This window comes from Ochotona curzoniae, unplaced genomic scaffold (assembly GCF_017591425.1).
Source record: "Ochotona curzoniae isolate NIBS_2020 unplaced genomic scaffold, NIBS_Ocur_1.0 scaffold_4683, whole genome shotgun sequence".
NCBI lineage: Eukaryota > Metazoa > Chordata > Mammalia > Lagomorpha > Ochotonidae > Ochotona > Ochotona curzoniae.
This window is the reverse complement of record NW_024467121.1, coordinates 18,530,202-18,545,503: the sequence shown is the minus strand read 5'-3', so window position 1 is coordinate 18,545,503 and position 15,302 is coordinate 18,530,202. Positions and strand designations below refer to the sequence as shown.

At 48.9% G+C, this 15,302-nt stretch overlaps 2 protein-coding genes across 5 annotated transcripts in view; one reads left to right on the top strand and one right to left on the bottom strand.

Moving 5' to 3' along the window:
* Window positions 1-9,947, bottom strand: part of CDC123 (cell division cycle 123) — a 56,563-nt gene extending 46,616 nt beyond the window's left edge. For all 3 annotated transcript variants that reach the window (XM_040968201.1, XM_040968204.1, XM_040968203.1), the window contains exons 1-2: window positions 9,684-9,947; window positions 2,643-2,714 (exon numbers count right to left, since the gene is read on the bottom strand). In XM_040968201.1, coding sequence (XP_040824135.1) covers window positions 2,643-2,714; window positions 9,684-9,757 — 146 coding nt within the window. In that variant the 5' untranslated portion in view covers window positions 9,758-9,947. The remainder of the gene's footprint in view (window positions 1-2,642; window positions 2,715-9,683) is intronic.
* Window positions 9,947-15,302, top strand: part of NUDT5 (nudix hydrolase 5) — a 32,498-nt gene continuing 27,142 nt past the window's right edge. Inside the window, exon 1 of one of the 2 annotated variants that reach the window (XM_040968206.1) lies at window positions 9,947-10,051. The gene's annotated coding sequence lies outside the window, so the exon portion shown is untranslated. Of the gene's footprint in view, window positions 10,052-10,089; window positions 10,231-15,302 lie in introns of those variants that run through there. The other variant, XM_040968205.1, reaches the window with a different exon arrangement.

The following is a 15,302-nucleotide window of genomic DNA, read 5'->3' as shown; positions in this document are numbered from 1 at the left end:
CTGTGAGTGGGCCAAATTAGGCTAGACTCTAACACCTGTTAGTACTTGCAAGAGCCAGAATGAGTGTGGCCAAAGCTAGGCTAGGCTCTGTTACCCGCCAGCTCACATGACAGCTGGGTCTCGGGGTGGGCCAGGCTGGATTAGGCTGTAGTACCCACTGGTAAGAGACAGAATGGGTGAAGGCCACTGGGCTAGGCTGCAGTACCATGTCAGTCTGGGCAGTAGCAACCACCAGCACATGTGAGCTCTGAGGCTTGGAGTGGCCTGGTAGGGGAACCTGGGAACTCCTTTGCTAAGACACAGCTCCTGCTGGTGAGAGTGAGCGCTAAGGGAATAGGACAAACCAGGCTGGGCATACATCTGAGCTGAACCCACTGGCATACATCTGAGCTGTCTGGGGTGGGCCAGGTAGGATCAGTTCACAGCACACATTGGCATGAAATGAACTGGGGGCAGGCCAGGCATGACACAGCACCAGCACCTGTTGGCATATGTGATGGTTGAGACTAGGGGCAGACTGGGCTCAGCTAAACCGTAGCACATGAGCCGGATGGGATTTGGTGTGAGCTGTGCTAGGCCACAACAGAGGCTGGCATGTGTAAAACCAGGACTGAGGGTGGGCTTAACGGGATTGCTGGGGGTTGCCCCATCAGGCTGTAACACCTGCTAGTATGCATGAGGACTGGGTCTGTGGTGGGCTGGCTGCACCCAGTGATTAAGTTCACATGAAGTACAGGGCTGGGATAGAAATGACCAGACAGCTGCATCGACCAGTATGTGTTTTGATTGGCACAAGTGACAGAGCACACCTGATCCCCCACTGGCTGGTGCACATAAAAGTCAAATCTGAGGTCACCCTAGTCAGTTTTCTTGGGGTCCTCCCCAACTACACTGCTGGATTCAGACCCCAACCACAGGGAAAACCATGAGATGTGTGGTACAACCTTGAACTGGGCCTCCTCAGTTGCTGATGCTTGTGCAGTGGAGTGCCTGCTCACATGCACACAGGGAACATGACAGACTACTTTATCTGGGCCAGCAGGGGACACTGACTGCCTGTCAAACAGAAAGCACAACAAGTTGAATAATTCTCCTGGCCAAGTGCTGCAGCATGCTCCTGGATCTGTGGCTGCATTAAAGTGAACTCTGTCAATCAATGAACCATGGTTAGATTTTCTCAATACTGGAGCAACGAAACCAACAATTTTTCAGAACTATCAAAACTACTCAAGTAATAACCTTGGAACACTCTTCCCCACGCTGCAGTACCTAAGGCCTCGCCAAGTGACCACTAACCGTTACCCCAGATGCTGGTATAGTTTGATAACAAGAAATGGCCCCTTCCCATTCCTCCCCCGAGAAAACAGGAGAAAGGAAAGGAAGAAACATTTCTCCCACCTACCATCCTGCATGACTGACCCACGCCACCCTGACTGGAGGCCCACATGGGTATGCATCCTCCCTACTATGTAAACAAAAACAAAAAAGAAAATTCAAAAATATGAAGTCATTTTCTTTATACTACAGTCTCAGTTGTATAAACTTGTATGTTATATTTGAGAATAACAAAATTCTGTCTGTAAATAGCACCAAATTGAGACCAGTCTACCCTTTCCTATCCTCTGTTTTCCCAAGGCAATAAGGTTCTAACTCTAATAAGGTTCTAATTCTCTGGTAAATGTGCTGTGAAAACTCAAAACGGAAATACACTCCAGAAAGCCACACTAAACAATCAGGCAAAAAATGGAGTCAAAGCGATTGCTAATGAAAGTATACACAACCCCAATTGCGCATCTAGGGTTCATACATCCAACAAATGGTTATGAAGCACTTCTTACAAATCAGGCATTGCTACGAGAGATGGATTGAATACAATACAAGTCTCTGTTCTTATGAAGTTATATTTCCCAGAACAATAAAGGGAACTGTGTCAGGTGCAGTTGTGTTATGCAGAAGAATCAAGGAAGTCAAGGGACAGTGGTAAACCAGCAAGGTCACTGTTAATGGCTTATTTCTAGAAAAGTGAAGAATAGACACTTGAATGCTGAGTTCTGAGCAGAGACCTGAGTGAAACATGGAACCTTCACTAGATCTCATACCTCTTAAACCTTTAAAAGTTTGCCTTAAAAAGTCCTAAACCCTAACAACTACGGGAACAACCTGAGTAGCTTCTAAAACGTGGGAGTGGGCCCATTAAAAGTCAGCCATGGGAAACAGTGTTGAAAACTAAAAGATAAACCTTGGCAAAGTTCTCTGTTTTCAAGGAACTATACTTTTTTTTTTCTCTTACAAACTTTAGGATCTCAAAGATTTCTAATAGGCCTTTGCCATCCTGGGCTGCATTTCAAAGCAGAGGGTATCCTCACACCCATTCTCTAAAGGCATCAGAGATGGGAGGAACTGCTCCATTCACAAACAGGAACTAACAGAAGGGAAGTACTAAACTGCGCAAAAATTTAATTGAGCACTGACAAGAAATATGGGGGAGGGAAAAAAATCAGCACATAATTTCACCTAGGAAAAAACAAACGTGCCACAGGCAATGATGCCCAAGCTACGTTATTCCTTCTAAGGGTAACTGTCAAGATGTACAAAACCTCATTACAACGACGCTTAGAGGATGTCTGTGTGGTACACCTTACCTTCCAGAGACCACCAGAGTTCCGTCGTCGAGCAAATAATCCTTCACATCCTGAGGCAGTGGAAGGATGACACTGAAAACCAAACATCAAAAGGTGTCATTGTAAAAGATCGGCCGGATGCAGGTGAAAACGCTGCTCTCTCAGGTAATTTTTCGAATTATTCCCTTCATCTTAATACAAAGTAGAAAATGTTAACGGTATACATTTGGCAGCCACAGACTAGGGATTAGCACAATGTACATAAACACTGCAGTTCACATATCACAATAGGAAAATGACAACTTGGACGAACTGTGAGTGAGCACAATGAAATCTGCATCAGCAGGCATTCAGTGCAACAAACGAAATGCAGCAAAGAAAGCAGAAGATTAACAGCATCTGGCTACCTCCCAAGACAGAGGGCAGAGCGAGACTCAGGATCTGCACAGCCCTCTCTGGCGGGCAATGCACTCCAAAGGCTACAGATTCACATCATGTTGGCATCAACCTTGGTGTGATTCTGGTCAACTGATGGCCACAAAGCTGTTGAATTGCACATGCTTTAGCCTGATTTGCTCCCAATGATAGTAAGAAAGGGTGGCCAAGGCTCACTTGAAGTCACTTCAAAACTCAGGGTGGGGGTCCAGAGTGGTGGCCTAGCAGCTGAAGTCCATAGGTACACTGCTTCTAATCCCCGGCAGCCCCACTTCCCATCCAGCTCCCTGCTTATGGCCTGGGAAAGCAATCTAGGATGTTTGTGGCCTGGGAAAACAGCCCTGGGAACCCGAACCCGCATGGGAGACCCGAAGGAATCTCCACATCCTGACTTCGGAATGGTGCAGTTCTGGCCAATGCTGTCACTTCGGGTATGAATCAGCAGATGGAAGATCTTCCTCTCTGTCTCTCCTCCTCTCTGTATATCTGACTTTACAATATAAATAAATAAATCTTAAAAAAAAAAAAAAAAACAACTCATGGTGGATAGGTCTGGGCCTGGAGCTTAAGAACACCTGCATTTGGGCTTAGCATGGTAGCCTAGGGACTAAAGTACTTGCCTTGAATGCACTGGGATCCCATATGGGCACTGGTTCTAATCCCAGCAGCTCCACTTACCATCCAGCTCCCTGCCTGTGCCTGGGAAAGCAGTCAAGGACGGCCCAAAGCCTGGGACCCTGTTCCCGTGTGGTAGACCCAGAAGAGGCTCCTGGCTTTGAATTGGCTCAGTTTCGGCCATTGCAGCCACTTGGGGAGTGAATCAGCGTATGGAAGATCTTCGTCTCCTGTCTCCTATTCTCTGCATATCTCACTTTCCGATAAAAATAAATAAAGCTTAAAAAAAAAAAAAAACACGTGCATTCTATTATCAGAGCTTGGATGAGCAGTTCTGGCTCCCTTTACAGCTTCCCCTTGGAGACATGAACTAAAGCCCTGGCTCCCAGCTTCAGCATAGCAAAGCTGGTCATCGCCAGTATATGGGGAGTGCTTCACTGGATAAGAACTCCGTACTTCTCATCTTTCTGCATCTCAAATTACAAAATAAATAAATAAATAAGGAGGCCCACTAAAGAGCATGAAAACCAGGACAGGGAGCAGGGGTGGCTAGGCAGAAAGGCAACCAATAACATGTGTGTGGGCTGGATAGTGGAGCTGGTTAGGCTGAACTAGGCTTCAATGCTCACCGACATATTTGAGAGCGGAATGGGACATGGGTCAGACTGGACTAGTCTGCTGCACATGCTGGCAAGCACAGGAACCAGGGCAGGGGGTGAGCCTGGTGGGGTTATTGTGGGTCGCTCCGACCAGGCTGCAGCTCCCACTGGTTTATGTGAGTGTGGAGTGTATGCTGAGTAGAATTAGGCTAGACTGCAACACCCACTGGTTCCAGTGGAAGACAAAACCGACCCAGCAATTGTAACCAACCAGCTGATTGTGGCAATGGACTGTAGTGGGCCCTGTACTTGCAAGTACACATAAGAATCTGGTCTGGGATCACTTCAGACAAAGTTTCTTTGGGGATCTCCCCAATCGAACTGCCAGACTCAGAACCCATGGTTTGCCATGGAATGCAAGTGCAACAGCAGAGTCTTTTCAGAGGCTCAGACGGAGCAGTGGAAAGCATAACCAGCTGCACGTGGAGGACATGACAGTCTATCGGAACCTGCAGAGGACACCTGGTACCACAAAAGAGGTCAGAACAAATCAATCAACTACCCCAGCCATGTGTTGGCAGTGAAAAACTGGGCAAATGGAGACTCTAAGGTGAACTATCTTGATCAGCGGATTCTGCAGCGACCTCATCATGCTTGTCATGGTGAGACTGGCAGCAATTCATAACTGTTGAACTACCAAAACCACTTGAGTAAGACCCTCGGAGCATGCCCCACATCAGGGACCTGGGATGGGTGGGAGACTGGGTGGGGCTTCTCATTTTATCTTCCCCTTTACCCCAGACACAGGAAAAAAAACAATGTGGAAAAATAGTCTTACCACTTTCCTGTAGCCCTTGAACCTTTGTGCCATAATTAACTATGTAGATTGTCAAAAAATAAAGAAAAAAAGGAGGCCAGTGCGGTGGCATAATGCGTTAAAACTAACTCCTGTGACACAGACATCCCACGCGGGAGCCAATTCAAGTCCCATGGCTCCCTGTTCATGTGTCAGGGAAAGCAACAGAGTATGGCTGAGGCCCTTGCACCTCTGGGAGACCTGAATGAAGCTCCTGGCCCACGGCTTTGAACGGGCCCAGTCTCGGCCTTTGCAGCCATCTGGGGAGTGTACCAGAAAACGGAAGATTCTCTCTCACTTATAACTCTTTCAAGTAAATAAATAATCTTTAAAAAATATAAAAACCATGGTTAGGGTAAATCATTTTTACCATGCAATAACAAATCACCAAAAATTGCCATAACTAAAAGTAATATTATTATTATTTCATCTTGATGTATTATCTACTGATTTAATTCTTATTTGCTTGTTCATTTTCACTTTTTGTTTGAAAAGCAGAGAGACAAAGGCAGATGAAGAAATATTTCATCTGCAGGTTCACTTCCCAACCACCCTCAATAGCTAGGGTCTCCCACATGAGGGCTTGGACCCAACAACCTGGGAGGCAGGTGGTCATGTCCTGTCCCCCTAGCCCAGCTCCTGCAGGCTGTGATCAGCAGGAAGCTGGAAGGACAGCCAGGACTCAGAACTCAGGGAATCACTGTGAATTGCTGCTGCCCCAAAGGGAACCTGAACTGCAAAGTCAACGCCCATCCCCCAGGGCTTAAACTTTCCAAAAAGAAAAAAAAAAAAAAAAAAGCAGCCACTTTCACAGTCAACAGGGCATTATTTTCTTTTTTTTAAAGAGTTTTTTTAATTGGAAAGCTAGATAGAAAGGAGAGACAGAGAGGAAGATCTTCTGCCCATTGATTCCCCCCCCAAGTGAAGGTAGCGGCCGGAGCCACAGCGATCCGAAGCCAGGAGCCCGGAGCCCCTTCCAAGTCTCCTATGCAGATGCAGGGTCCCAGGGCTTGGCCTGTCCTCGACTGCTGTCTCAGGCCACAAGCATGGAGCTGGATGGGAAGCAGAGTAGCTGGAATATGAACCAGTACCGGCATGTGCAAGGTGAGGACTTTACCTGCTAGGCTACTGTGCTGGTCCCAGGACATCAACTTTTAATAGGTCTCATTTATGTACTGAACAAGCTTTCTGACATATTACAAAATGTGGTCATTTTTTTTTTTTTTTGGCATACAAAATGGACTACTCATGGGCTAATCAGATTTTTAAAATGAGTATTTGATTTAACAATGTTACAATGTCACATTCAAAAACCTAGTCCTTCCTTGGGCTTTTAAACTCAACTAAAAATTCTTATTACTTCACTTGTAATTTTACTAAATTTTAACCATTTTTAAGTAAGCCTTTGCAACTTAAATATTTCTTTAGCAAGTTAAACTCTACTTTAAAAACTAGACAAATTTCTTGTGTAGTATGTCTACTGTCTGATTACAAATAAGCCTTAGCAAGTATTTATCTTTTACACAGCTAACAAACTAAACTGTAAGTATTGTACATCCAAAGTTTTCACAAACACCTCAGTAGTACTTAAGAATTTGAAAAACTTTATCATATTTTAACATCACAAATTAAAACCATATACACTACTTAAAATGTTTTGTATATGACAATTATCCTCAAAATGGCAAAGTCTTAACACTAAGTACATTCAACAGAAAAATAAGTAAACTCAGGTTTAAATTATTTCATCACTTCTGTATTTAATTCTAACTTTCCCTTCAGTTAAAGATACATTTTTTCATTTTTTCTAATTTAAGATCTATTTACTTTTATTGCAAAGTCAGATATACAGAGAGGAGGAGAGACAGAGAGGAAGATCTTCCGTCTGCTGATTCACGCCCCAAGTGACAGCAATGGCTGGAGCTGAGCTGATCCAAAGCCAGGAGCCCGGATTTTCTTCTGGGTCTCCCGTGTGGGTGCAGGGTCCCTTTTTTTCTAAGAAAACAATACCATCCCAAAGAATGAGAGATGACTTTTCCAAGAAAATTTTAAGTCTTATGTTCTTGGCAGTCTCAGGCTGATGTGTTAATTTATAGATAATCAGGGTGATTTTTCTTACAGACTCCTCTCTCCTCTTTCCTAACAATGACATCTCTTGGTCCCAAGAGATGGTTTCAGAGTTCACCATCCTGAGGCAGTGTTTTCAGAGCCTACATCCTTTGCTTCTAAGTTACACTACCTTTCAGGTCTGACTTGATCTGGCTCTCCCTCAAGCTGTATTATCCTTGCACTGGATTCAAACATCTCTTAACTGTTTAATCCCACTCTGAATTCTTTGGCTAACTTTTTCTATTTGGCAGGTCCTCAGTTCTGAGAAATAATTAACTGACATGAAGCTAGAGCCTGCATAGCACTCATAGGTCACCCAGCTCTATAGTTACACTTGTAAGGTCATCCTGACGATATTATTTTGCACTTGTGTTATGCAAAACAACAAGGACCTCAACATTATTCTGATAAAAATGCAAACGCAAAACCAAAAAAATAGAAAGAAAAAAAAAAATCAGTTCATCAGCACTGTGCCAAGCAGGCGCTGTGCTTGTCAGACTGGGCACAAACAAGTCACTGCAAAGCAAACTGGAGCTGAAGAGGCTATGAAGGTCGCCGTAGGAGCGGGAAGCCCCTAGGCCTGCCTGGCACACTCACCAGGCCAAATGACAAAGCATCCCTCACATCACCTTCCTACAGGCAAGGTACACCAACGGGATGTTACAAGTAAAGTGGACTTTCAGAGATTATTTACTACAACCTTCATGTTTAGGGGTGAGGGGAGTAGTCAAATTTAGTCAAAATACATGATCTGTAACATACTCAATTATTCTTTAGCCTAAGTCAAAGTCCTAGAACTTGTCAAAAAGCAATCTTGCATAAGCGCCTCTGGGTCATGAATAATAAACATCAAATAATAATGCTGAGCCAACAGCCAGAATGCGGCCCTACCGGCCCGAAAGCTGTAGCGGGCGATGTCAGAGCTCCCAGACTGATCTGCCTGGGCTGCGAGGGACCCCTTGTCCTAGGTTAAGTGCTTATGCTGTCACCACAGCACAAAACAGACTAGGAAAAAGGTTTAAAGACAGACTAAAGGAGCTTGGGACAATCCTGCTTAATTGTGGGTTGTTCAGTCTTTCCAGACAGATCCTACCCTGGGATCACTTCTTTTTCAGACCCAGCTTCCTACAACTGGGACATTTTTTAAGCAAACAAAAATTCTTGGCCCTCCCAGGAATTTTTTTTAATTAAATCCAAAATGGAGCAAGCACCATTTCTGTGTGTTGACTCTGTGCAGGAAAGAATGCTTTCTCTTGCTGGATTCCCATGATGATCCTGCTATTTTCTCCATTTTCCAGATGGAGAATCCCATTTTAGCAGGACTAAACAATTTGTTCACGGTGCTGGTGCAACAAGAATCCCAAGCCAGGAATGGGACTTTTGACCTCAGAGGCCGACTGTAAACCCCTACATGCTGTACTACCGAACTCAAAGAAAGCCCCCACCACAGGCTGGCAAGAGGGGCTGCACAGCTTCAAGTGCAGGTAGTGTGAAAATGCCCACTACGGCCACAAATACACCTTCAATCGCACCAACACAAAATAAAGAACCCCAGCATTGCCTCGGATCCAAAGCCTATTGTAATGGCTTCCGCCCTTGCCTTTGTTTTGGCGTGAGCGCAACCATCTTCCAACAAAAAAACTATTTTCAACTATTTTCCTCTAAACCACATCCCCCTGGGGACCACTGAATAACAAGACGGAACCAGAACAGAGCCCTTCCACCTGCTGACAAGTTCCAACCAGGATGGTGTCTGAACCCACACTCTGTGTCACCTGCAAGGTGATGGGCAGCTGTTGGCCCAGCGACAACTGGAGGCCTGCCGGGAAGGAGTGAGCAAAACGCCAGCTCCCGCCGCGGCAGAGGGAGGGAAGGCAGATTCTAGCTTAGCCGTTCGCTTAACATCCCTCCCTCGTGATCTCCTCCTCGCTCCCTTGCCCTACTCCACATTGGAGCAGCACGAACACCTGCCATGCATCCTAGCGACGGGCACCCTGCTCTAGGCCTGACAGCTAGAAACCAGGGACAGCTCCCGCACCCTAACAACACGGAGGCCTTCCCCCATACATACCATCCACCGCCCTGCAGCAGCCCGACACGACCCACTTGACCCACCAAGTCGCCCAGTCATGCACCGAGCCGCGACCCGCCCCCTCCCCGCCCCGGTCCTCCCCAGCGTCCTGCTGGCGCTCCTGCAATCATGAAGGCCGCCGGCTTCGCAGGTGTCCACTTGGCCGCAGCCACCACGACCTTCCCCGTTTCCCACTCTCCCCAGGAGACGCTCGGGAGTACCGACCAGCTTCATCCACCTCCCCGCCCGCAACGCCAGCCTGGGGGTGGGCGTCGCGACGCGGCGGCTCCCAGCCCTCCGCCCTGAGGCCCGTCTGGGAGGCTCTCAGGACGCACCGCACGCTGCACCTGCCCCGGCAAGGCCCGTCCGCGCCTCACCTCTTGATGGTCAGACTTCGGAAGAGCGGGTACCACGCGGAGAACTGACAGTGCAGCACCTGCTCCTTCTTCATCCTCCAGCCGCCGCGGCCCGCTGCCCCTTCGCACCCCTCTGCTGCCAGCTCTCTCCCGGAACCCTGGGAGACCCGCCGCCGGAAGTGCCGCCGGGCGGTTTAGGCTCAAGGACGTTTCCGGTCTCCGTTTCTAGAAAGCGGAAAAAAAGACGCGGAGATGGAGAAACCTAAGTGGGAAGCGGGGTACACCTAGTGAACACACAGACTGTCTCCAGAGACGCTTGGCGAAACGTACAGCAAGAAACGCGCAGCAGCGTACGGCTCTGCGGGCGCACACCGGCCCTCACCCGGAAGGTAATCATCTGCCGTGAGCGGCCAGAGGGCGGTGGCGGTGAGCGTTCTACGGGTGCCGGGAGGAGGGCGCGCTCAAATCTCGGTTCCCCCGCGAGAGGCGCCCGAGTGTCCAGTCTCGGTAGCAGCGTGCGCGCTGAGAAGACTTGTCCTTCCCTCCTGCACCTCACACCTCTGAGCAGGTAACGGGCCGTTTCCAGTCTCCCTGGGGACCAGGAGGGAGCCTGCCCGTCTGGGTGGTGTGGCACACCTGGGTGCAGGCAGCGGCGCGCGGGTCTCCCGGGGTGCATGCGAGCAGGGGGCTGCTGGAGGAACGCAGCCCCACGCTCCGGATGGAGGCATCGGCACGGAGAATGGCTCCTTTTCCCCGTTCGTGCGTGGGTGAGGGGGATGAGAGAGGGAAGGGATCCCGGCTGCATGAGCCGGGGAGGGTGCTGGGGTGTGGGGTAGGGGAAGGTGGGGAGATCTTGGGACATTTAAACCGAAAAGGAGAGGTAAATTGGAGAGACAGAGGAATCGGGAAAGTTGTTCCTGCAGCGTCAAGTTCCTTTAGTGGGGCCCCGGCAAAGTCAGCCTGCACCAACACAACCAGATGGAGATCCATGTCCCAGCATTGGTGGCATCCTGAGTCGGGGGCGGGGGAGGGGATCCTAGCCAAGTGGCATAAGATGGCTCATTTTCTGCACTCCGCTCTTTTCCCATCCCTATAACATTCAAGTTGGGTTTGATTTCTTTACATGAATGAGGTGTCCCTAGCTGCAAGGGACCATGCCGTACCGTCCATCCCAGTCACCAGTGTCCAGAGGCGCACCGGATCGCCGGCTTCTGCCTCTCACCGCGCTGTCACCGACCACCTGAACCCAGAAGCCGCTGTGAGACCTAGAAACCAGGCTCTTTAAAAACCAGTTCAGTAGCACGAAACGCGGGATATGCCGTTCATTTGGAATTGTAAACCCTTTTCCCTGCGTCATGTCCGTTTATTTATTTATTTTTTTTCCTCTCGGAAATCTTACTGGCTAAGTGGTTAGTTAGCCGCTCGTTTCGGGAGGATATCTTTTTTCATGGTGGAGGTGTAAGGATATGAGGACGATCTGGCCGCAACCCCATTGTTCACGAGGGTTGATTCAGCCCATCTGGTTGGCTAGGTGGGTGTCCCCTTCCTCCCTCACCGCTCCATGTGTGTTCCTCCCAAAACTGCGCGCTCAAAGAGAATGGCCATCCCCGCTAGCGGAGGACCGGTCTTCAGTCAAGGGTATAGAATATAGCAGCTCTCTGCTAGAACCTACAAACCGGCTCTCAAAGTTGCGAAAATAGGTACGAGGGCTCTGTGCGACAGCTCTATGGTTAAATCCTTACCTTGTACATGGCAGCATCCCATATGGGCGTTGATTCGCAGCCCGGCTGCTCCTCTTGCCCCTCTTGCCAACTAACTCGCGGTCTACGAAAGCAATGGAGGACGGTGCAAAGCCTAGGGACCCTGCGCCCACGTGAGAGACCCAGAAGAGACTCCCGGCTTCGGATTGGCTCAGCTCCCCGCCGCTGCGGCCACTGGGAGTTACCCAGAGGGCGGAAGCCTTTTCAGTCTCTCCTCTCTGTCAATCGGTCTTTCCAGTATTTAAAAGAAAAAAATCTTTTCAGGAAAATATTTAAGTGTGATGATTACAACCAGAAATATCCAGCAGAACTTTGATGATTACTTGTTTCTGTATTCCACATAAATCAGTGGCTTTTCTGTGCAATTATTCTGACTGATCGTAGGCTTTCCTGATTGGCTGCCTGATGGTACCCGTGCGGTCATAAAATGAATTGTTTCTGCAAAACATTGATCCAGTCTCTACTTACTTTCGGCTAGAATGCACATTACTCTTTTGGTTCAAGTTGTTGTTTTTGTTTTTAATAATCTTACTTAGTTAATTAGGATACAAGGGCTACAGAAAAGAGGGTAAGACCATTGTTTCTACACTAATATCATCATTTATTTTTCTCTGTATCTGGGGTCAGGGGAGAAATACAGGGAGAAGCCCCATCTAGCCTCCCGCCCATCCCAGGTCCCCAAAGTGAGGCATGCTCTGAGGGTCCTGCTCAAGTAGTTTTGAAAGTCAAACAGCTCTCAATTGCTGCCAGTCTCGCCGTTCCAATCGCGATAAAATCTCTTCAGAATCCACTGGTTAACCTAGTCTCTACATGGATGGGGTTCTGAGATCAGCAGTTCAGTTGGAAGGATCTCCAAAGAAACTTGGTCTGAGGTGATCCCAGACCTGATTCTTGTGTGTGCTTGTCAGTAAAGGGTCCAGCACAATCTGTCGCCCCAATCAGCTTATGCATATGCTGGTCATTGCAATTGCTGGGTCAGTTCTGTTTCCAGCCCTGCTTCCATGCGAAGCAATGGTTGTTGCAGTCCAGCCCGATCCTGCCCACTTCATACTCAGCCCTCACACAAACCAGTGGGAGTTGCAGCCTAGTTGGGGTGACTCCCTATAACCTCTACTCAGCCTGCCCCCTACCCTGGTTCTCATGCATGCCATATGTACAGCTTATTCAGTCTGTCCCACATTCCATTTAGCTCTTATACATATCAATGGGCATTGAAGCCTACTTCAACCCGTCCAACCCTACTATCCAGTCCACACACATGCTGGCAGGTGCCTTTCTCTCTAGCCACCCCAACCCTTGTCCTGGCTTTCACGTTCTCCAGTGGGAGTGGTAACCTAAGAGGGAGGTGCCCACTGTCTCCCTACTAGACCACTCCCATTCCGGAATTATGCACACTCCAGGTAGTTCTGGAGTTTAACAGGACAGATTAAGCCCCCAGTGCCAGCCACTGCCAACTGATGCTATGGCAAAACCCAACCAACCCACACCCACTCTTTTTTTGCTTGCACCAGTCAGAACAGTCAGCCCAACATTGCCCTTCCCTGATCTAGCTCACATGAGGCCCACAGGTGTTGTAGCCCTGCCTGGTCTGGTCTGCCCCATCCCAACTCAATCCCTCCAGTGGGAGTGGTTGTCCAGCAGGGGAGCCCCCATTCCCCCTGCCGGCTTTGCCCATTACTCCCCGCCTCTCCCAATTCTCACATGTGCTGGTTGGGCACTACAACCACATCTGGTACGGCTCACCCTACCTTAGCATTCCTTAATGTGCACCGGTTTGTGTTGTGACTGAACCCGGCTTGACCCACACTATTCTGGTGCTCAGATTTGCACACCTTGTGGTAGGACAAGTTTGGGAGGGCTTTGGGCCTTGGGGTTGGGGAAACTGCAGCTCCCTGGAGGGTGGCCCTGTGGGGGGTGCCCCAGCCAGGCCTGACCCAAAGCTTTGGACTCGCGCCAAAGTCACTGCCAGCAGGCAGTGACTGAGTCCTCTGCTTTGGGCCTGCTGGCCGCCCGGTGGTGAGCTCCGGGGTTTTTAGGATATGTAATTGCTGCCTAGGGACACCCATGAATAAGGCCAGTATTAATGTAGGTGAGAGATGAAGTCTGGGTGACTCCCAGTAACGGGCTCACAAAACTTTTGAGTAAATGTGGGCTCTGAGACCTGATGGTTTGGAGGAGAGTGTCCATAAGAGCTATTTGGGCCAGACTGATTCACCAGCCCAAATGGGAATCCTGAGATGGGCTTTTAGCATAGAGCATCACTGACTGCCACATACCAGTCCACACCAAAGCTATGGATGGGGGCCTGTTCTGGGATAGGTACCATTACCTATCTGGGCAGTGCAATAGTAGACTCGTCACAGTGGTCAAGACACTAACCAGCACGCGAGAGAACTAGGTCCAGGTGTAGACTCTGTTGGGGAAGTGTGGGCCCAACCTTGTGGAAATATAAGTCCCACAGGTTAGTTCTCAAGCTGGGGTGGTATGGGCTGAGCTAGGTATGACTGTGGAACCTGCCATCACTTATGGGTAAAGAAACCGATAGCAGTCTCTGCAGGTCAAGGCAGCAGCACCCAAATGTGCATCCTAAAATAGGATGTAGGGGTGGGTCAAGCTGCAATTGGAAAGGGGTGGACCGGGCAAGGCCAAGCAAACCTCAGCTCACAAGAAAGAACAGAAATCAGGAAGAAGCACATGTCATGCCAAACTAGACTCCTATACTGGACTGGTCTGCATAAGTCAGGGATACTAGGCCACAGAATCAAAGGCAAAGGCTGAGACAGGTGAGGGGCTAAACCAACTGGGTCAGAGCAACCACTAGCACGCGTGCAAATTAGGGCTGAGAATAGGCTCGGATGGGGAGCTGTGAGAGTACACCCTTGCTGGGTTGGGGTCCCCAGGGAGAATGCGGGGCTGGAGTGGAGGCTGCATTCTGGTCTGGATATGGCTGCAATCTCCCTAGGCACAAGTGTGGACTGGGACTGGGCGCACCGAGCTGGGCTAAACGCCAGCACCATCTGGTGCTCTGGAGAACCTGGGTATATGTAGGATGGACTAGGCTAGGTTTCTGCCCCTACTGAGCCATGTGTGAGCAGTGTCTGGGTATGGACAAGCCTTGGCTGGGCTGAAACATCCAACAGTAAGAACTGGAATGGATTGAAGGCTAGCAAAATGGGCTGGCCCACGGACCCACCAGTAAGCAAAAGATCTGGCATAGGGAGAGTTTCTGATGGAGGAGCCTAGGAAACTCCTCTGTCGGAACACAGTCCCTAAAGGTGAGCACAAGAACCATGATAAGGAGCAACCCAGACCAGGCCAGAGAAAGATACCCACCGGCATACAATTGGCATAAGGTGGGGGGCTTACCAGGCTGAACCCATTCACATCACCGCTTGGCAAATTTTTTTCTAAGATTTATTTTTATTGGAAAGGCAGATTTATAGAGAGGAGGAGAGACAGAGAGAAAGAGCTACCATCTGCTGGTTCACTCCTCAAGTGACCACAAAAATCAGAGCTGAACCCTTCCAAAACCAGGATCCAGGAGCTTCTTCCTGGTCTCCCACGTGGGTATAGGATCCCGAGGATTTGGACTATCCTCAACTACTTTCCCAGGCCACAGGCAGGGAGCTGGATAGGAAGTGGAGCAGCTGGGACACAATCCAGTGCCCATATGGGATCCTGCACATGCAAGATGAGGACTTTAGCCACTAGGCTATGGCACAGGGCCCTCTATTTAACTTTTAAATTGTTCCAACTGCCTCACTCTTACTTCATATTATAGTTCCTGCACCTTTATTTCACCACATTTCTTGGTTTGTTGTTGTCTACGATACTCAGATTTTATCAGGGAGAGCCTTACCTACCAACAGAATGTCTTGTC